Below are 22,375 nucleotides of genomic sequence, written 5' to 3' on the forward strand. Positions count from 1 at the left end.
TGAAATTAATGCCTGAGTGTTAAAACGCTCCCCCACCCGAAACCCCATTCTCCTCACATCCCATGCCAAAGGGTAGGTGTTACATCCTAAAAGTATTGTTGTTTTTTATTTAAATTATTACAAATAATTAATAAAATTGAAATACATGAATACTGAAATATTAAAATTAATACTTGGGTGTTAATACACTCTTCTACCCAACCCCTATTTCCCTCACATCCCATGTCAGAGGGAGGGCGTGACACCCACAGAAGTATTGTTTTTATTGTATAATTTAATGATTAAAATGAAAAACAAAATGTAAATACAGTAATACTCAGGCACTAAAATTAATCCCTGGGTATAATTACACTTCCCCACCAAAACCCAATTTCCTTTACAACTAATTTCAGAGGGTGGGTGTTAAACTCTCAAGAGTTTATTTTATTACTTTTAATTTTATTTTATTATTTTGTTAGCAATTCTTTTTATTAACATTCATCGACATTGAATACAATGCAAAAAAATATACTGCAGTTGAGGTAGCACATTTACAAACAACAGAGACCATGGGCAACAGTGTGTCAGTACATTACATATCAACGTCAGGCTAAGGGGAAGGTGGATCATCTCGGTCAATGCTTCCTGGGGGTACAGATGTCTCCTCGATAGGAGTTCCACAGGCTCCAAATTCGGGACCACTTCTGGGGGCAGCCTTGTGTTAAATAGATGGTCTTTTCTCTGTACATACACCACTCAAGATCTGCTTCCCATGCCTGCACTACGGGAGGTTGCGCCGCTCCCCACTATTTTGCAATGTTCCTTTTAGCCAACATTATTCCCAACGTAACCTATTGCATCTGATAGTAGTTTAGGTTAGTAGGCTCCCACACGTTCAACAGGCATCCATGCGCCTCAGGGTGCAGGCTTTGAGTGAGTAATGCATTTAGAATATTGTGTATTAGCTGCCAATAGGATCATATCTGTGCACATTCCCAGATGATGTGCATATATGTGCCCTCTTCGCCACACCCCCTTCTACATCCCTCTCCCTCGGGTCTACCTGTTTGTACCAAGCGAGGCCCCGTGACGTATACCCTATGAAGAATTTTAAGTTGCACTAGCCTGAGTCTTGCTGAGATTGCTACCACCCTCGGGGAAGACACTGCAACCTGCCACTCTTCATCATCTAACTCTATGCAATCTCTTACCCATTTGTCTTGCAGGGGCTGGAGCGGCCTGCATGTTGTTAATCAGTTTCTTGTACGTTAGCGATATGGTCTTCTCAGGGTGATGGCCATTCAGTAGCCTGTCTTCCAGTAGGGAGGAGTCCAGGGAAACTAAGCCTTTAGTGATGCAGGACTGCAATGCGTGACAGACATGCGTGTACCTGAAGTGCTTAGAGTCTGGTAGTTCGTACTGCTGCTGTAGAGAGGTAAATGTTTTTTCCTCACCTTTGCCCCACAGGTCTTTGATTTGGAAAATCCCAATGAGGTCCCACCTATCAAATCCCTTAGTCTTCCAGAGATTACCCAGTTGCTCTGAATTCCATAGGGGGGTCGCTAGTGTGAGTTTCTGTTCCCAGCCTAAGGGTTTTGTGACCATATGCCGGATCCAAACCGAGTGACTGGGAGGGCCTGACAGGTGATATCGGGCAGCTTTGGAGTGTAGTGCTCTATTGTAGTTCCCACCCGGGAGGAGTCAACGATCCATATTGTAACTTTGGTTGTTTGGACAGCCGTAGGTACCATGATTGATGGCTGCCAAATAGGCTGCCCAGTAATATTTCTTTATGTCTGGGAGGCCACTACCCCCATCCTACCAATGTAGCATGAGCTTGTTTAAGGCAATGCAAGGTTTTTTGTTCCACAACAGGTCTCTCTGGAGGGCTTCAATGTCTTTGAAGTACGCAGCTTGAACCAGGTCTAGTGAATTTTGCAGGACATACAGGAATCGGGGTAAGGACATCATCTTAAACAGGGCTGCTTTGCCCAAAAGTGAAAGCGGAAGTAATTTCCAACTCGCTATATCGCGTTTGAGTCTCTGAAGTGGGGGAAGTGGATTGTGATTAAACTGGAGCATTTCATCCAAGGAGATAAAGATCCCTAAATATTTGAATCCTTTGTCACTAATTTGGCCAGTCTTGCGGTGCAACAGGGGGATCTTCTCGAAGGACATAAAGGAGGGACTTATGCCAGTTGAGTGAGAACCCAGAGTATCTGCCGAATATTGCCAGGATGTCTAGGACTGCCACCAGGGATGCCTTGGGAGAAGCCAGGTAAAGGAGGATGTAGACTGCATAGAGGGAAATACGGTCCTCCCAAGGGGACCAGTGCAGACCCTGTATCACTGGATCCACCCGCATCCATGCTGCCAACAGCTCCAAGGCCAGGGCAGGAGGGAAGAAAGAGGAAATCCCTGTTGGGTGCCTCTGCTCAGTGTGAATGTAGCCGACTTCTTGTTATTAACTACGACTTGCCCCATAGGCTCCGAGTACGGGGCTCACCCACTGAATGAAGCCTGGGCCAAACCCCATCTTCGTGAGTACCGCAAACAGATATACCCACTCAATAGTATAGAATGCCGTAGTGGCATCCAGGGTCACTATTACAGCTGACTCCTGAATGGTGGCCACTCTCTCCACCACTCCATGGACTCTTCACAAATTCAATGCAGTGTTGCCATATAGCATAAAGCCGGATTGGTTAGGGTGTACTAGATTTCCAATCATCTTAACTAAACAAGTAGAAATGAGTTTGGCTAGAATTTTGGGCTCTGCGTTAAGTAGTGAGTTCGGCCTATAGGAGGCACAGCTAGTTTTGGTTTTACCCTCCTTATGAATGGTGACTATTGTGGCTATCCTTTGATCTTCCAGCAACCTCCCCTTCTCCCTGCTGTCCCCAAACATGGCTTTCAGATATGGAGCTAATTTGACCAGTTTAAGTTTGTATAGTTCAATGTGGATGCCATTGGGGCCAAGGGCCTTTCCCGAGCGCAGCGCTCTGATGCTCTGTTCAATTTATTCTGGGGTTAATGGGCCTTCCAAAAAGTCACGGTCGTCGTGGGAGAGTGTGGGGAGTACTATGTCTCGTAGGAGTTCACCGTAGTCTTCCTCAGTATGGGGTGCAACAGTAGTATATACCGCGTTCAAGTGGTTGGCGAACTGGTTCACAATTTCTTGCGGGTCCGTTAAGCAATCATTGCCCAGCATCTTGAGTTCTGGGACCAGTCGGCTTGCCCACTCCATTTTATCAAGCTTGGTGATTAGCTTCCTGGCTTTGTTCCCCACATCATAAATTCTACTCTGTTTGTCCCTTCCCAGACTTTTGGCCATGTCAGTCGCCAGTTCTTTTATTCGTGTTGTTTGATTCGGAGTAGGTGCAATGTCTCCGGAGTGGGCTAGTTATATGGGTCAGACAGGACCTGAACTGTAATATCGTGCAAGTCCCAGCCAGTAGCAATGACATCCTAGTAGTGAGACTTTGTGCTCCTTCAGGTATTAGGCTAGACATTTTTAACGTCTATGCACGAGGCAATACGGGGGGGGAGGAAATCTGAGGTCTTAACCGCCCTGGAAGGGTTGCTTACGATCATGCCCCCTAGTACTCTGCCGCTTATTGCAGGAGTTTTTAATACTACATTCGAGCCTTTAGGGCATGATGACCAGTGCCTTACAGAGGAGGAAGATTCTATATGGAATATTCCCCACCTGGAATTGTCATCTATAAAAAAATGGACGGAGGTGGCCATTCAACTGAAAAGCTTGTGTTTGGGTAACCATTTGAGGGCGGCTAATGGAACGGATTCTCGCTTCTTTGTGTCTGATGTCCATACAAACCTCTTCGATCGCTTAAAAGCCTATTTTTGTAAGCCTAGTGCGGAAAAAAAAAATAAGAGTAAAAAAAACCAAGATTTTTGGTATAACGAGGCATGCCGAAAAGCTCGGCTTAGTCTCGGTAAAGCCCTAAGAATAGGGGAGACATTTACGGTAAGGGCAGCTCGGGGTTGGTACAGGAAGACCCAGGTTGAGGCTAAAAAGTCCTAGGAGGACGATAAGTGGCAGGAACTTAAAGATGCCTGTGTGGCTAAGAACCCCAAACTGTTCTGGGACATATTTAAATGGGATAGGGGAGGTTGCCTGGATCGCCCTCAGAACAATGTGGCCCAGCATGCTTGGGTTGATTACCTTAAACCGCAGTATGCAATAAGTAGTGATGAAGAGTCCTATGGCTTATTTGAGTATACTTACTATAATAAGGCGGTTTTTACCCCGGAAGATGTAGATAAGGCACTAGATGCGGTTTCGGGGGGAGAGCCCCGGGCATGGATTGTATTCCGGCTGATCTCTTTGTAAATGATTGAGCATCCTGGCGATTATACATTGCCCATATTGCGAATGCTATTGCACAGGGAGCTGATGTTCCCCCCTCATGGAAGGGGGCAGAAATTATCCCAGTGTTCAAACAGGGAGATAAGTCTGAAGCAGGGAATTGCAGGCCAATTAGCCTAATAGACTCAGTCCAAAAAATAATGGGCAGATTGGTTTTGTGTAAGGTGCAGGCCTGGATTGATGAAAAAGACATTTTGAGCCCAATGCAGGCTGACTTTCGCCGCCTAACCAGTATGGTTGATCAAGTTTTTCATTTTATCAACCTGTACTGGAGGGCAGTGTTACTGGGAAAGGGGGCTCTGTATGCTGTCTTCGTCGATTTGAGGGCAGCTTTTGATCTAGTACCGCGTAGGAAACTACGGCAGGTCTTGGGTGAGATGGGGATGGCCATGAGCTTTTGACTCTTATTGTCCGGCTTCATGAGGATAATTTTGCCCGGGTACGATGGGGGGCGCGGGGAGAAGTTACGGATGCCTTCCCAGTTGGTAGGGGTGTGCGGCAGGGATGCGTCATGGCGCCAACCCTGTTCTCACTCTTTGTCAATGGGGCAGCTGACTATCTCTCCCTGGCCCCCACGGATGCCCCGGTGTTGGCAGGCACTAGAATCCCTATCTTCATGTTTGCGGACGATACTTTGAATATTTCAAAGACACCGAGCGGTCTCCAGAAGGCCCTCCATCGTTTTGAAGAATTCTGCCACCTGCGTGGCCTGGAGATAAACACTGCCAAGACTAAGTTCATGTATTTTCATGAGCACAAATCATATAGAGGCACCGCATACATGAACAACTCTCGCCTTGAACAGGTCAAATGTTTTACATATTTGGGTGTCACCTTACAGAAGGATATGCGTTGGAAAAGTCAACTTGATAGGGCAGTTTTGGCGCATAGGCAGCAAGCTGGTATACTTCTAGCACAATTTAAAACTTCTATAACTAAACCAATCAGCCCAGCGCCAGCTATCCATGGGATGAAGGTGCTGAGCTCCGCCCTATATGAAGCAGAGTTGTGGGGACTTGAAAATTTAAATTGTCTGACTGTGTTGGAAAATGCTTTTTTACGAAAAGTGACTAGTCTCCCCCAATTTACCCCCTTAGGCCCTCTATTTTTGGACCTTGGAAAAAAACCCTTTGTTTATCTAGCAAATCTCCGCCCATTATTATCCTGGCGTAGGCTATAGTGTATTGAGGAACTATCACACTACGCTAAGGGTCTTATGGATGTAATAAAAACCGACTCATTCCACAAAATTAAATGGTTGAAGGACATTCGATCTTTGCTAGTGAAGTTGGGGATGTCAGAACTTTGGGAAGACCCCTTAAATGTAATGTATCCATCTAAGAAAATTTTGAAAGAAAGGTATTGGGAATTGCTATATATGTCAATGACCCAACAAGGGCTTTCTAGCCACCTGGCCAGTCATTTTCTTGATTATAAGTCCTGCCCGCAATTTGAGAAATATTGGGATCTAATCGAGAAATCATATGACCATAAACTGTATTTCCAATTCAGGTTGGGTGCTCTCCCAACACGTGAAATTAACTCAAAATGGGGGGGCTATTAATGATAGATGCGGCAAGTGTTTGGACCATCGTGAAATAGTGGGTCACATTATGTGTGTTTGCCCACTATATGCCGCACCGTAGAGCATGTGGATAAAGCCTATCTGTAAGTTGATGGGCACCAGAAGTCATGCTATAGCCCTGAGGATTTTGAGTTCTGACCCATCCCCTCCTGTAGCCATTGCTGTGGCTAAGTTTTTGTCCTGGGCATGGTCAATACGCTGTAAAACAATGTCCCAAGTAGCAATAGATTGACGGTTTATGGACCCTTTAGCAATATGATGTCTCTGGGTTATTGTAGCCTCGCTAATTTGAATATTGTGTTACGTCTCCGTTGTTAACCTTTGATATTGGCTCCAGATTTGGAGTCGTATTTTAATTGTATAATGAATTGTTGATTGTTTTTACATATTTTGTTGTGGTAAAGTGATCATTTAAAAAAAAATGTATTTGATAGTTATAATAGTATTTAATTGTATCTTAAATATGTATCACTTGGTTTTATATGAAAAAGTTAACTGTTGAATAAAGTTGTGAATCGGAATCGTCTCTGGAGTGACCTCAGTTTCCAATTCTGGTCTAGTCAGTAAATCTCCAACTCTACGATTTCCCTCTGTCTATCCTTCTTTACCCCAGCTATTAATGACAGGGCCTGTCCCCGTATCACAGTCTTAAAGGCCTCCGAGAGTGTCTGCGGGGAATCCACTATTCCCTCATTTTCTTGAAAGTAATTCTCTATGGTTTTGAGGAGGTCTTTGCAGATTGTGGGGTCTTGGAGATACCAAGGGTTGATTGGGACGACTCTCCCCATCCTAGTCTGGCTGAGAATTATATGTACCCAAAACAGGGAATGTTCAGAGATATCCCTAGAAAGATGTTTGATGTCATGGATGAAGGCAAGTTGCGATGTGGGGACAAGGATGTAGTCTATGCGGGAGAGGCTATGTGTACCCCAGAGTGGAAAGTGTATTGGAGTTTGTCGGTGTTGTAAGCCCACAACCCGTCCGTCAACCCCAAAGCCTCAAGAAAGTCCAGCAGCCTTCGAAAGGAGGCACCTATTGCCTGTGGAGGATGGCGTCCAATTCTCCAGAGACCACGGAGTTAGAGTTCCCCCAACCACCAGGAGACCTGCAGGGAGCTAAAGCAAGACCTTGCTCAGATCCTTAAAAGTGGTACCTTGTAGGGCAGTTGGCACGAATACTGACATAAACATTATACTGTGTCCCTCTCATATTCCTGTGACACCTATATATCTACCCCGGTCATCTGCCCAGGTTGAGCTAATGGCGAGTGGTAAGGAGTTTCTCGCCATAATTCCAACACCCTGTGAACTGGTTGTGAAACCCGCATGTGCCACCATTTTGTATCCCCATCTGTGCAGTGCCTTGCAGGAGTTGCCCACTAAGTGTGTTTCTTGAAGCAGTCTGACATCAGGGGCCAGTCGTTTAATGTATTGTGGGACGACACTGCGTTTGATCTTATCCCCCATCCCGTTGACATTCCTCTCAATATTTTAATACTCTTATCCGACTGTGCACTCATTGTGGCTGAAATAGATTGGTGCTACCTTTACATCAATGTCAATAAATCATGTCAGCATTAAAACAAAAACAATAAACAACAACAAACGCCCAACCCAACCACCCCTCACCCTGCTTCCCTGCATACACAACAACAAACGCCCAACCCAACCACCCCCCACCCTGCTTACCTGCACTCTGGACATAGAACTGCCCATTCAAACTTGTAGAGTGCCTGTTGCCCAACTAGTGAACTAAAGGAAGAAAAATGTGGGGTGCATCACCCTGCCCCCATGCCCTCCCACTCAATTTCTGTTAAGTAGTACCCAAGTAAGTCACATCATACTAGCATGGTGGTCAATTGTCGGGAGAGGAACCCTACTCGAGCCCAGTTGTCAGTGGTGCCACAGGTGTCTCTCACACAAGCGAGGATTGAGCATTGGCACAGGCATTTCCATCAGTCGCTTAATGCCCCTTCAGTCTTCTTGCTGAACGTCTGGTTAGTCCCCCCGGGTATGGCGTCCAGAGCCACGGTCTGTCTGGTTGTCAAGCCATTTTGAAGCTGTTTCTGGTTGCTTTAAGAACCAGCTCTGTCCCCTTGCTTCCACTCTCACTTTTGCCAGGAAAAGCAACATATATTTAAACCCATGTTCTCTGAGTATCTTCTTGACCATCAGGAATGACCTCCTCTGCCTCTGTACCATCTGCGTGAAGTCTGGAAAGAAGGTTATTTCAGCTTTTTCATAACGAAGAGGGGAAGTCATTCTGGCATTTTGGAGGATCACATCTCTGTCTCCGAAATTTAGCACTCTTGCTAGCATCGGACGCGGAGGGCCCCCCAGTTTCAGACGACCTCCCAGGACTCTGTGCACCCTTTCCACTACAAAGAATGTACTGGGGCCTTTAGGCTGTAGGTGTTTCAGGATAAGTTCTTCTGCAAAGAGGTCCGTGCCTGCCCCTCCTCCCTTTCAGGGACCCCAGGTGTACGTATGTTGTTTCTCCGAAGACGCCCTTCAGAATTGTCCAGTTTTTGCTTGGCAAATTTACGGAATGTTTTCAGGTCTTGGATATTCCCTTGGAGTCGCATAACATCCCCCACAAGACTCGCCGAGGTGATCTTAACCTGTTTGACCTTTTTGGTGGCTTTGGTGTGGTCAGCCCAGGATGAGATTAATTTCAATTGAGATGGCGTCCATTTTGTGTTCCAAGGAGGTCCTGATTCCGGCGATCTGCTCCATAACATTCTTCAAGGTAAGCTCTTGGCACTCCCCTCCTAGGTCGCCCATAGATTTGTTACTCGGGCATGAGTCTTTTGGTGCTTCTTTGGAGATTGTATAGCGGTCCAGTTTATTTGATTGAACCGTTTTAGGGCCCTTTGTGCCTGCTATCTTGGATTCCCCCATGCTTGCCATTTAGTGGACTTCAGACCGCGGCGGGTCAGACCCTTTCTCCTCGATTTGTGGGGCAGGTTGAAGGGTGCGATTTGTCGCCTCTCAAGAGTGGGCCCCCAGGGCTGGCGGACTGTTTCCGGCTGCTGTTGTGGTCTCACAGAACTGACCAATACAGTCACTCACTCACAGCGATGCCTTGGGAGCCCTAAGGATGGCGCAATCTCAAACCCATGGGAGGTCGCTTGTGCAGGGACTCAACTGTATCTGGACACTTTCAGCCCTCTCTAGGGTCTTACGGACAGGATGTGCCTATGTTCTCTCTGCCGGTGCCACCGCACTGGGGGCAAGACCCACAGTCACACACCTGCTCCACTATTGTCTCGGTATGGTGAGAGGCGGTGAAGTCTGGCAAATAGGGGGGGAGCCGTGGGGGAATAGCGCCACTCCCCAGTTTCCAATAGATGCCCCCAGTTCCTCCTTACCGCCTTTGTCCTTTTGTCGGAGGATTGGTCACCTCCGCATTAGCCCACTGGCCTTTTCTCTTTGTCTGCCCAGCAATCGGGGACCGACGGGTGCCTCCAGTTACATTGGTTGTAGCACCAAGCAGATTGCCAGGGCACTGTGGGGGTCCGCCGAATGCCGCAGGCGAGGAGAGTATCACCGCTGAGCAGGCCGGGCGGACCCAGGTCTTGCAGCAAAATGTGTCTAAATTCAGGCCTCCACCAGAACATCAGGCCCCGGCTCAGGTGACTGCACAGGCCTCAATCTGCCGGGACTCAGAGCTCTGGCTGCGTACTGCTGCGGAACACGGGAGTGCTTGGGTGGGACTCCGCCCCCACTCCGGTTTATATTTCCAAGCTTGGGTTACGGATGGGTGTGCCAGATAGTCGTGGGGAAGACTTCAAGGACGGAGCCTATGGTTTAGCGGCCATTTCGCTACCCCGCTTGGCCACGCCCCTTTTTATTACTTTTGTATTAATAATATTAATATTAAATCTTTAAATACATGACATGTAACAAAACTAAGTAAAACAAGTATGAAAAAATCAATTACATAACTTACCTATACAACTTACCTAGAAGTGCAATGTAATGGCATGTGTTGTAATTCCTTCTTTGCTGTAAAGGCATGCATTGTAATACCAAGCATTGTAATGGCACATGCGTTGTAATGAATTTGTAATAAAGGCATTAAGATGTAATGCCTGCGCTATAATGGTCGACTCCTGTCACAATCCCTTCTGCCATCATTTATATTTTTAAGGTATTTTTACAATTTTGCTAATTGATGTGTGATGTCATCCATGACTTCTGGCTCTGAAACTGTAAGATGTCAAATTTATTTTTAAGTTTGTGTTTTTATGCTCACTGTTATGACCGAATAAAGACTATCAAAGGAAAGAACAACATATTGAGATAGTATAACTTTGGAACAAAGTTAAAAACCAAAGACACCCACGGTAACAAGGCAGACTTAGTATGTGTTGCAGCTACAATATGAAACATTATGTTGCCCACTGTGTCCACTTCATGCAAAACAAATACTCTAATAAAGAAAAAATGACCACCCATTCCTACTGATAACAGCAAAATATGCTGATGTCCTCTGCTCCAGATGTCCATCTGAGAGGACAGAAACACATGCTGTATGATTGATACAAAAAAATCAGTTAACTTTACAGCTATGCTCATTCAGTATTTTCTACTTTCCAGGTGAAGGCACAGTCTACTGCGTTCCAGGATGGAACTTTGGGCAATACTCACTCTTATTTTACTTCTCTACATCTCCTTGGTGATAGTAAGGAAAGGACAATGGTGGAAAAACAAATACCACTATCCACCTGGCCCAACTTCACTGCCATTCATCGGTAACTTATTACAAATCCATTTAAATGACATCGTCAATTCACTCATGAAGGTAAGGACTGTATTAACAACTGTGCTTTGTTCTAATGGTAGATTATTCACTGCATGATGGAGGGAGGTGGGTGATATTTAGGGTCTGTGTAAAATGCTGTTTGCAGAAGAATAAGCTGTGTCAGCACACAGGGTGGGGAGTAAGGCAAGATGAAACACATATAAGATGAAGCAAAAGACAAAAAGAAAGAAACCGTGATGTTAATATTATTATTTTAAAGAGAGTTGTATATAGTGCTGGCAGGACCCTACGGTATCGGAGCGCTGTACAATATTACCACCTCAATAATGGACAAATATTAACTCAGGGTGCGTGTTGCAGAAAGTCTTGCAATGAAAGTAGACTGTAAGGTCTTGGAGGTGGACAATGCACTAGGGATCCAATTTCCCTGCAGGACTACAGGCAGTGGTTAAAATTGGTTGTGGAGGCTAGTGATGATAGTTGAGGGATACACATAATTATCTACTCTGGACAGTAGGAAGAGAGTCTTTTTAGATAGGAATTAGGGGAGTATAATTCTCATGCGAGAACATTTTGATAAAATGGGTATTTTACAGCACCATTTTCACATAAACGTGGTTCAAAGCCATTGACTCCAAGGGGAATATTCACAAGGACTTAACTCCGATTTATCTCCACCTCAATGTATTAAAAGTGGAGATAGATTTAACACCTCATTCACAAGCTGGTGCAAACTGCAGATATTGCCTGTATTCCCACAATAACTCCACGGTGGACACCACCAACTAACCCTAATAAGATGCAGAGTAGGCGTTCCCGTGCAAAAACACATAAAAAAAACACAACACCACTTTCACAACGAACTGCCAGATCTGCGAAGCGCCACAAAAACATGTGATAAGCCACAATAGCACCAGGGATTTAACACCTGCCTTTTGCTGATGCTAAGCAGGACGACTGCCCACATCATCAAAGGGAGCCCAGCCAAGAGCCACGCCTGAAGACCCGCAGATGCCATGGAGACAATGATCATGCAGCTCCGATACCCATGAGGGCTGCAACATCCCCTACCACCACCACCAGCTCCCCCAGGACCCTCCCGGACATACACATACTGTGCACGACACGAAAGATACAAAAAACGCATGACGACGCACATTGCCGAAATAAATACACACGTGTGGCCAGAAGAAAGAGAAACAGTCACACAGCACTGAAGTAACAACCAAAAACATTATTGAAATACAACACAAAACACCAATGCGGGAGACTCCTGTCTGGTTCGCAAGGGACAATCTCGACGTCACAGCCTGGAAAATAAAGCACAAAGTTAGAACATGTGTCTTGTGTACATCAAAGAAGCGATACACAGAGAAACAAAGAAGGAAAGTGAGCCAGAGAGAGAAAGAGAGAGAAGGAAAGGAAGGGAGAGAGAGAGAGAGAGAGAGAGAGAGAGAGAGGGGAGAGAGAGAGTGAGAGAGAGAGAAAGGGAGGGAGAGAGAGAGAGAGACCAACGCCTCTGCCCACATAGGCCCCACTATTCACCTGCTGCCACTGGTATGTCTATCAGTAGGCACACCACGTGCCACTGCAAGCTCCAGGCCCCGGTAAGGGCACCATGGCATGGTCCACATCATTTGGGCCTCCCCTGTGGCCCAGCAGGTCCCACACATGATGCTGAGACCTTTGTCATCAATGGCAGAGACCACATCAGTGCACGTCATCATCGCAGGCTACACACCTGCTCAGCTTTTTCGGGTGCCACTAAACATGTGCGACGCCAGTCAGCGCCACGTGGTGGTAGGTCCGTGACAGCCGCTAGGCTTCAGGAGCCACAAACCAGGAGCAACACCAGTCAGCGCCACGTGGTGGTAGGTCTGTGACTGCTGCAAGACTTTGGTGCCACTAACCCTGTGTGCGACAACTCATGGGCCCTTTATGAGTGAGCACTGTGGAGCGTCTGTCATCTAGTCACCACCAGCAGAGGGGAATGTGAAGTTGTTGGCCCCTTATATTTGCGGGGTCACATGGCCTGTGACACCTGTGCTGTATGGGGTTGGTGTGTGTGCAAACCTGCCCTCAGGGAGTGGCTATGACATGCTGACAACTATACCAGTGACCTGCACACCACCAGCGAGTACGCCTGCGACAGGTAGCTAGGTGGGCCCTCCCTCAGAGGGTAAGCAGAGTGGTCTGGCCTGGTCTGGCGTACATCGGATCAGCACAGGGTTTGCAACAATGACTCGGGGGCTCTGGGCGTGGTTCAGTCCATATCCGGGACACGGAAGTGACTAATGCGTGTGTCCTTGTTGTAGTGTCTACGGCACCCGGAACACAATAGGCAATGTAGCACACAGTGACTGGCATCCCATAGATGAGCATTATTGATGTAAGGGAAATCGCTGTCCCTACATTCATCCACACATTCATACATGAATGATGAAAGATATTACACAGCAGAGCGTTACTGGATTTTTATTACACATCCAGTGGAGTTTTGCAGCTGGAGCGGTAAGGTGCCATGCCAACCACACCACACAATATGGGCCTGTGGAGGGCCAGCCAGAGTTCATCCAGGGATGACAGGTACTGCAGAAGAGGAAGGGTGCAGTCCACAGTCTGGTCACCGTGTCATTGGTCATCAAACAGGATATGGCAGTCCATGTTGCGGTGCAAGGTGAGTGCAGCAGAGTGTATCAGGGCTCAGTGGAAGGTCATGAGGCCATGTGCAGCACCAATCAGAAACAGGCCAGGTAGTGGAAATGAATGCTAGTGCCTCCTTCTGCCAACAATCCCATCTACGTCCTTGTCCTCGGATATGTGCTCTGCCCCAACTGTGGGTGTTGCAGTACCGGCTGTAGCACTGTGTGCCACTTACATATCAGGGGCCAGAGGAGGATATTCAGCCACACTGTGTGGAAGTGACACACCAGGGGGCGGAGATGTGGACGGTGTGTGTGGGCAGCAGCATTCATCAGTGCCACGCCTTGTCGCAGCAATGCCATGATGAGGTTCTGCAGGGCATGGTAGATCCCAGCTACATTTTGCTGATGTGCAGCGGTGGCTGCCATCCTTTCTTTCCGCCTCAATGCGCACCATGTCCTCCATGAGCCTCCACATGTGCGCTAGCTCACGTCTGGATTTGCTGAAGCCAGTCTCCGAGGCATGACTCCAGCTATGTCAGTCAGGGCTCATTGCAGACCATGGAGTAGGCCGTGGGTGTCTGTTAGGGACTGGAGCTGGTCCCTGATGGGACCTAGACAACCATGGATGGCGTTCAGTTTGGTAGGCATGAGGCCGAACCCCACCGCACCTGCTAGGCCGTCTCCCTCTGGCCCTCCAGCACATGGCATTGGAAGGCCATGGTTAGTTCCTGGGGGTTTTGGGAGACTGCCAGGGGTCTGGGTGCCTCCTGCTGGGTGTTTTTTGGTAGTGGGTGGGGTCTCCTCGATGCAGCTGGGCTGCCCTGATCCTGGAGGTGAGTTGCGGATGATGTCAATGATGTGTTGGAGGGCTTGGGTGTCGATGCTGGGGGTGTCCTCCTCGTCATCAGTGAATAGTGGCTGGGACTGCTGTGCAGGAGGTGTTGACGGTGCCTCTGGAATATGAAGGGGAGATGGTGTATTACAATGGGTCCACATGTATTAGCTGCATGGCTCCCCCAGTACCTGGTGGTCACTCACCCTGTTTCGGTTGTGTTGTGTCCTTTCGAGCAGTGTCCGGTCCCCCGACTCCGGACACAGTCTCCACACTGATGACTGTCGACACCAGCTCCTCCATGTCATCCAGCATGAGCTGTGGCGCTGGGCTCCCACTTCCAGTCTGCCTTGCTGCCTTCTGGCTGGCTCAGAGTTTCTCCTTTGTCTTCCGCTTGATGTCAATCCATTGATACAGCTTCGTCCATTGACCTCTTGTGCTCTCTGATGGCATTCACCTTGTCCATGATGTCCCGCCATATTCAATTTTTTGTTTTTTTCCCAATGACACTTTGGAGGTGACAAACAGTTGTTCATGGTGTTCCATCACCTCCATAATCAGGATCCTGTTTTCCTGCGGACTGAACTTTGTCTTCCTCTTTTTCTTGTCCTTGCCCTTCCCTGTCCTCGAGGTCCCTGGCTTGTCATCCAGGGTGCTTGTGGGGTTGTGCTCGTCTTCTGCCCCAGCTGCCTCCATGGGATTTTTCTACTTTTATAGTGATTTTTCCTGCCTGCCATGTGTGTATTGCAGGCCTGGCACTGCTTATCGCTGATTTCCTCATCGCGTTTTGGCCCATCGCATGTTTTTTCGAGTTGAGGTTTGTTTTTATCTCCGTCGAGGCGGTTGTATCGTGGACATTGGCCGCGGTTTCGGCAGACTATCGCATGGTACCGCCTTATTGTGAATTCCACGTTAATATTGGGTTATTTTCCTGTGATAGGCTTCGATGTGCAAAGGTGCGTTAGCATTTTTTGGTGATGTTTAGCACACATTCTTGTGAATATACCCCCCAAATGTACAATCATTAAATAATCTTGCACTTTTTTGGTACCCTGAACAAGTCTAATCCTCGCCAGGACAGATTTACCTACCCCAAGTTAATTGTGAGAAGAGGGTTGGCAAAATGATGCATTTTTCTGCACAATTCCCACAAAACATTTATATAAAATCATATAAATTTAAAAATCATATTTGCACACTGCCACATTTCATTTCCTTACATTTCCTTTCATTTTTCCACCCTGCCACTTCCATGAAAATACTCAGTTTTAAATTATGACTGAGACACTCATTGGAAGGGACAGTGTAAAAAATATACACAAATCAAAACTACACAAATTTCGCCATTTCAAGCTGTGGAAAGGAGACTAGACAGATTGGACATTATATTTCAGCAATGGCATTACGCAGGTTTCAGAGACCTTACAGGTTTGGACAGTAGAAAGGTTTATCTTATGTTCTCAGGGTGCAGTATTGATACCAGCCTCCAGCGATTACTTGAAAATACCATATCCTTCTCTCAAAGATTTGCTTTTCAAATTACAAAAATAGACAGCTTTTGCTATCAAATAGCAGGTTTCCATTCTACAAAAAGTCTATTCAATTCCCCTCAAAAACACATTTTATTTTCATGAAATTGCTCTATTTTGTCTTTTAAAATATTCTTTTTTCTTTTTAATGAAAAGTAAGTATTTATGCCCTAACACCAGATTGACATTTTACTCACATTTACTACTGGCACAAATGAATAGATTATACTTTGCATGACCTTCTGTCACACCTCCTGGCACAGTATACCAAGAATTATCACCATTATGCAAGCGTGACCATGATGTTAGCAGTCCGTAACATCAAGCTATGGATTCTAAAAATATGTCGAAAATTTACACTTTTATGACAGGGCTAGAATTATGCCAGGACCTGCGATGAGCCGTCGATAGCTATCAATGTTACCCATTAAAATTGAAATCAGGCCTCAAATTCTTAAAATGCCGGCCTGTAACATATTTTCGGAAATGTCATTATAGTATAAGTTAAATGAAAGTTGTACTGAAAGTTATTGTACCAATTAATATTTAAAAAATGTTTTGTGTACTCATAAGCTAGTGGTGCGGCAACTATCCTGCATGTAGGTAATCTTTTATTTTACCAAGGAGGCACCTTAACCAAGAATTTTCTCCGAACACCATTCCCCAAGTGCGCTTTCTTTTCACTGTACTATAGCCTTATAGCCCGCCGTAGAGGGCTATACTGTCTATTATAGATAATGTACTGAAAATTGGTAGTCAACAGCAGAAGGGCGCTCAGCAAAATCTAGCGGAAGGTCATAAAAAAGGAATTCTATTATAATGGTGCTCCTTTTTTATGACCTTCCCCTAGATTTTGCTGAGCGCCCTTCGGCTGTTGACTACCAATTTTCAGTACATTATCTTGTACCAGCTAGGTGCAGCCGCAGGGGAAATATGAATAGAGACAAGGAAGCCCATGATTTATTTAGTAATCTTATGGCAGGTAGTTCTATTGGCACAGCCACTGGTGAAAGTAAGACTGTGAAGAATGAAGGACTAAGGGAGAAGTTTAAGAAACTGGAATCCCTGAAGCGAATGGAATTAAACAAATGGCGGGATGCTGTGACTTTTAAGCAATATCTCACGTTAAATAGGATACCACATGGATTAAGATCACAAATCATGCCCACGTTTAAGGACCTTGAACCCGATCTTCTAAATGCTTGGGAGAAAGAATTAACAAATAGTTCGAGGAATCTTATGAATATCTTAATAGAGAATGCGGAGAAAAAAATAACTAAACTTTTTGTTGATATTCAGAAAATAGAAGATGAAATTAGGGACTTAACCTTCCTGAATAGACTAGTAAGAATTTTACAATCTTGGATGACTATTTGAATATCTACAGGCTGATATTAAACGCAGGAAGGCCAGAAAGCTTAAGCGTGATGAAAGTGACTATAAGTCAGGACGAGTTTTTACGTTCGCCAAGCAGTTTGATTACTTGGTGAATCAAGATTGTGGTTATAAACAAATATTGGCTGCCCCCTCTATTAGTGATGCTGAGGCATCATCAAGTAATCTATCCAGTAGTGAGGGCGAGGAGACAGAGGGAGTTCAAGTTACGACCAGTATTGAGAATACTTTTTTAGAAGAGGTGAAGAGATTGAGAATAGGGAATCGAGATACGGGAGTCAGGAACCGAGACACAGGTATCAAAAGACTAGGAGAGGGACCAGAGGAAAAGGTGCAGCAAGGAGGAAGACTGGGAATGAGGACCAGATCCTGGAAGGTTTAGCCAGTGCTGGTGATGATATGTCAGAAAATTAGATTGAAGTTATCAATTTGTCATCCTTGGAATTGTCTCAGAACTTGATTTCTTTGTTGAGTAAAGGTTTAGGTTTTTGTCCAACCATGACACAAGATTGGTATATGACTAAAATGGACATATATAAGTTTGTAAGACTATTGAAACTCAAGAAATATTTTGTAAATGTACCTGAGAAAACCAAATGTATGGGAAGAATAAAAGACATGGGTGACTTGACAATAGAAGGGATCAATGCCACTATGTTACTTTTATCTCTGACTGAGAATGAAAATGATCCTGTTACGGTTGCAAAATTACTTGAGGATCTTGAAGTGAATAGATTTTTAAGTGAAAGTAGTGGTGAAAGTAGTGGTTTGAAATTTAAGTCGAAATGGACACCACAATTAACAACAGGTAATACCATTGATGGTATTAATTGATCTGTCAATTACGAGCTTGATAAGATTATTGATAAGAACAGAAGCTCTGGACTTTGATGAATATAATTACCTAGTGGTATTACCCCTTGGGCACCATCTCTGTATACATTACCAAAGGTGCATAAGAATAGAGAATCACCCCCTGGCAGGCCTATAATATCGGGAATAGGGGGCCCGACGGAGAGATTGGCTGAATACATAGATACTTTTCTCAGGCCATATGTACACAATCTCCCGCCGTTTATACAGGATACAAAACATGTATTGAATGTTATGAGTGATCTGACCTGAGAACCAGGAATGTACCTGGTGACCCTGGATGTTGTTTCTTTATACTCTAACATCCGGCATCATCTGGGTATTCAGGCTATGGAAACCTTTCTCAACAAACGACCTGTAGAGCTTTTTGATCACACAATGATGATTCTGCAGATGACGGAATTGATACTCAAGAACAATGTCTTTCTGTTTAATACCAAGTGGTATCGACAATGCCTTGGAACAGCAATAGGTACCAGATTCACTCTGTCTTTTGCCAACCTCTTTATGGGGTGTTTTGAGGCGGAGTGGATCTGGGGCCGTTGTGGGCACAGATGGATAGAATATATCCACTATTGGGGTCGCTTTATTGATGACTGTTTGATGATTTGGACGGGTACATTGGAAAAATTGAAAGAGTTCTTTGTGTATCTGAATGATAATGATGTGAACTTACAATTTACTACTCAATTTGATCAACAAAGAATAGCATTTTTGGATATCGAACTGAATGTTTGCGATAACAAACTTTGCAGTAAAATGTACAGGAAAGAAACGAGTTGCAACGCATTGTTACACACTAGGAGCTGCCACCCTAAGAATCAGATTAATATGATACCTTTCTGTGAAATGGTGAGAGCAAGAAGGAATTGTTCAGAGGAGAGGGATTTCCAATGGAATATGGCAAACATATCACGTAGATTTGAGGCAAGGGGCTATGACCGGACGGTCATAAATAAAGCGAGAAAGAGAGCATGTGCTTTCAAACCAGCACAAACTCTCCTGCCAGAGGAGACTAATACTAAAGACAAGGGAGAGCAGAAGATCTGTTTGATAACACACTATAGTGTAGAGAGTCATAAACTCTTTACTATTTTGAATAAATAATGGCATCTTTTAAAAGCGGATAAGGACCTGAAGCCGTACATAGGTGAGAGACCCAGTATTACATTCAGGAAAGGCAAGACATTAGCCAATACCGTGAGTCCAAGTTATCCTGCGAGTAGCTCTAGTACATGGCTGAGCAATAGGTCGAAAAGTTTTTACAAATGTGGACGATGTAGTTCCTGTAGGTGGGCTAAAAAGAAGGTAAGAACTTCAGTTACAATGGAACTGATACTCATGGAATTTATGTTTTTATTAACTGTGATACCACATATGTGGTGTACGTGATAGCCTGTTCATGTGGCAAAATCTATGTGGGCAGCACAATTAGGAGGCTTAAAGACAGAATGGTGGAACACTTTAGAGCGTGGAAGAATGGTGATACAAGATATCCCATTGCAGCACATGCTGTTCAAAATCATGAGAATAAAGATGAACACATTTTCAGCTCTCATGGGATTGGTCATGTCAGGCAGGACCCAAGAGGAGGAAATAGACAATTGAAACTAAGGCGTAGGGAGGTTCTGTGGCTGATGAAATTGAAAGCAGTGGAACTTGGAATAAATATTGATAATGAATATCCATATTTTTTGGGACAAGAGTAGAGTGAATTGCCCAGTGAGCAACGTGGTAGTAGGATGATTGATTGTTAATCATGCTCTTTTTTCATAAGTATGTGATCTGTATTGATGATGTACTGACCGTCCAATGTGATTAGAGAGAATATCAGATGTGTTTTCAATAAGATAATGATTTGGATTGTTTCAATTTTTCTGAACCACTTTTTGGAATACAGTGCTCATTATGAGTGAGAACTTAGTATGAGATAGGATTCTGAATAATGTATATACCTTTATTCCCAGAAGGGGATTGTAGTGTTGAGCTAACTATGTATGAATTTTTGTATATTGCTATGTGAATTTACAGTGTATTCAGTATTTTTATTTACCTCTTCATTTTTTCTTATCTATATATTTTTTCTTATCTTGATTTTTCCTATGTTTCTTTTTCTTCTTCTGTCCTCTCCCTGCTACACTATATGTCAGGATCTGCTCCACGGTATTCAGTTGTAGTATAAGATGGTCCACCTCCCAACGTCACAAACACTCTGATTGTAGAAAACAGAGTATTTGAGCCATTAGGTGAGGGAGATGAGGGAAAAAAGAAGGAAAGGGAAAGGAAGGAAAGGAAGGGGTCAGCAGGAAAGGGAATACCTGAAACAACAAAAGATAAGATCATAAACAAAAATAAGCAACAACAGACTACTCTCATATGATCTCGCTAGAAAGCCAGTATACCTGCATATACTAAAGGTAACCGTCGGTAACCGTCTTCTCACACCCCTCTCTAGACCGTGAGATACCCATTGAAAAGCAGACAACGTTCAATGATGCATTCATTCCAACAACAGGCAAAAAGAGACATGTATGTGAGACCACCACCCCCTGCACATACCACTGAACAGGAGAGTGGGCGAGGAAAGGTTGGAGTCTGATGAACCAATCATAAAAGGAAGCTAAAAGAGGAAGGGTTGGAGCAAAGTACCTGCACCTGTCGTAGTCCGTGACTTAGAATAATATGATGGTGCTTGAGAGACCTAGGAACACAACCCTATAAGTTCCTCTCAAGGACAAAAGTCCTAAACAAAACAGCAAACACTTTGGAATCATCACCCATCAACAAAGTAGTTCTTGTAAAATGCAAGTAATGTCCTTTAAGATAATAGGAAACATCCGTATCAAATGAACAGGACCGAGCTGGATAGACGTGTATTTTCAATCCTTTATTTTTTGTAGACAAATGATCAAATCACAATGAATTTTTCTTTTTTCTCTTTTCTAGCCAACGCGTTTCGTCTCTTTTGATGAGACTTCTTCAGGGCTCAAGACACCTGTCTTTATACTAAGCGGTATGGGCTGGAGAATTCTCGGTATTCACAAGAAACTTGTAGAATCTGTCATGTCCTATGGGTATTCAGGAATGACTCGAGACCGGCATGGTGACCTGCTAAACAGAAAGCGTGGATTCAAGACTTTGAATCCACGCTTTCTGTTTAAGTCCCTTGTACTTGAAGATATTGGGTGAGTAGGTAGTGTTTTCATGGTAATTTACATACTTAATGGGTGCGTGGGTCGCACTACGTTATTAGTAGATTTATTATTTCTTTTGACATTGATGTTTCAGGAGGTAACGTTAACATTGGATAATTGGAACACAATATACACTGCGGTGGACCGAAACAATACGGTAATTTCACAGTTTTATCATTTTATGTTGACTCAACGTGCTTAGGGCAACATGAGGTAATTATGTGATATAAGTGAGGATATATAATTAGAGAAGTGTATTGGGGCAACCGCACTACGTAGCAATTTGAGTGAGCTGTACAGTGTAGTGACTCACTCTGGGGCAATTTGTTTAGCAATCGATTTGTTCCTTGGATGTTGATTTTCCACTTTATGATGACTTTGGGTAGTGTGAACTGTATCAGGGTGGCTACCATTGAGAAATGATGGTTAACCATTATTTCAGGATTATATATTGGAATGATCCGGTGGTTGAACAGAGGTTACAATATAGAGGAGTGTGAGATCAGGTGACTTATCTTACATGGTTTTATTTTATATATCACTTATTTCTTTTTAGTGGTAATGGATAAATATTTTGTCTGACACTCAAATCGGGGGATTTGAATACTTGGGTTTTGTTTTCATTCTATCTTCTACACGGGATTCCTTTCCAATCAATGGAGTCTAATTAGGTAGTAATGTTTGGATATGGAACTTTACATATTGTTTATTTAATTGCAGCCCTGACGAAGTCTACGTGCTTTACCCAGCACGACAAAACACGTGTTGGCTGCTATATATATTTGTGAATTTGGAAAAGACTAAGGCTGCATTTTGGAAGTGAACGTGGAAAAATAAACTTGTTTCAAGAACACGAGGATCTGGCATATTGGATCCATATATGGACTGATATACTTTGTAACTGTGCCATTTTGATTCTTTAACTTTAACAGATATAATTTGAAGTACAATGGAGTGCTCGGGGGGAATTAGGCACTGTCTACTAAAGTCCTGCTGCAGCGTTAAAGGCCCGAGCCCAAGGAGAGGGACTTTAACATTGCAGAGGGACTTTAAAAGCCAGTATAGCCCAGCTACGAAGGGCTATAAGGCTATTAGAACATTCTGCCGCTAGAGGGCAGAATATTCTAACAAATAAAACAAAGGATTAAGGGAGCCGAGGGGATTGAAATACCCTCAGGCTCCCTGA

The 22,375-nt window shown here is 44.5% G+C and overlaps 1 protein-coding gene across 1 annotated transcript in view; it reads left to right on the plus strand.

Moving 5' to 3' along the window:
- The window catches only part of LOC147692004 (cytochrome P450 2F3-like), a 753,496-nt gene that overhangs the window by 46,258 nt on the left and 684,863 nt on the right, over positions 1-22,375 (plus strand). Inside the window, exon 2 of the mRNA XM_086938297.1 lies at positions 10,556-10,760. Within this exon, the coding sequence (XP_086794423.1) occupies positions 10,584-10,760 (177 nt within the window). The 5' untranslated portion in view covers positions 10,556-10,583. The remainder of the gene's footprint in view (positions 1-10,555; positions 10,761-22,375) is intronic.

Source organism: Lissotriton vulgaris, chromosome 9, assembly GCF_964263255.1.
Source record: "Lissotriton vulgaris chromosome 9, aLisVul1.2, whole genome shotgun sequence".
NCBI classification, from domain to species: domain Eukaryota; kingdom Metazoa; phylum Chordata; class Amphibia; order Caudata; family Salamandridae; genus Lissotriton; species Lissotriton vulgaris.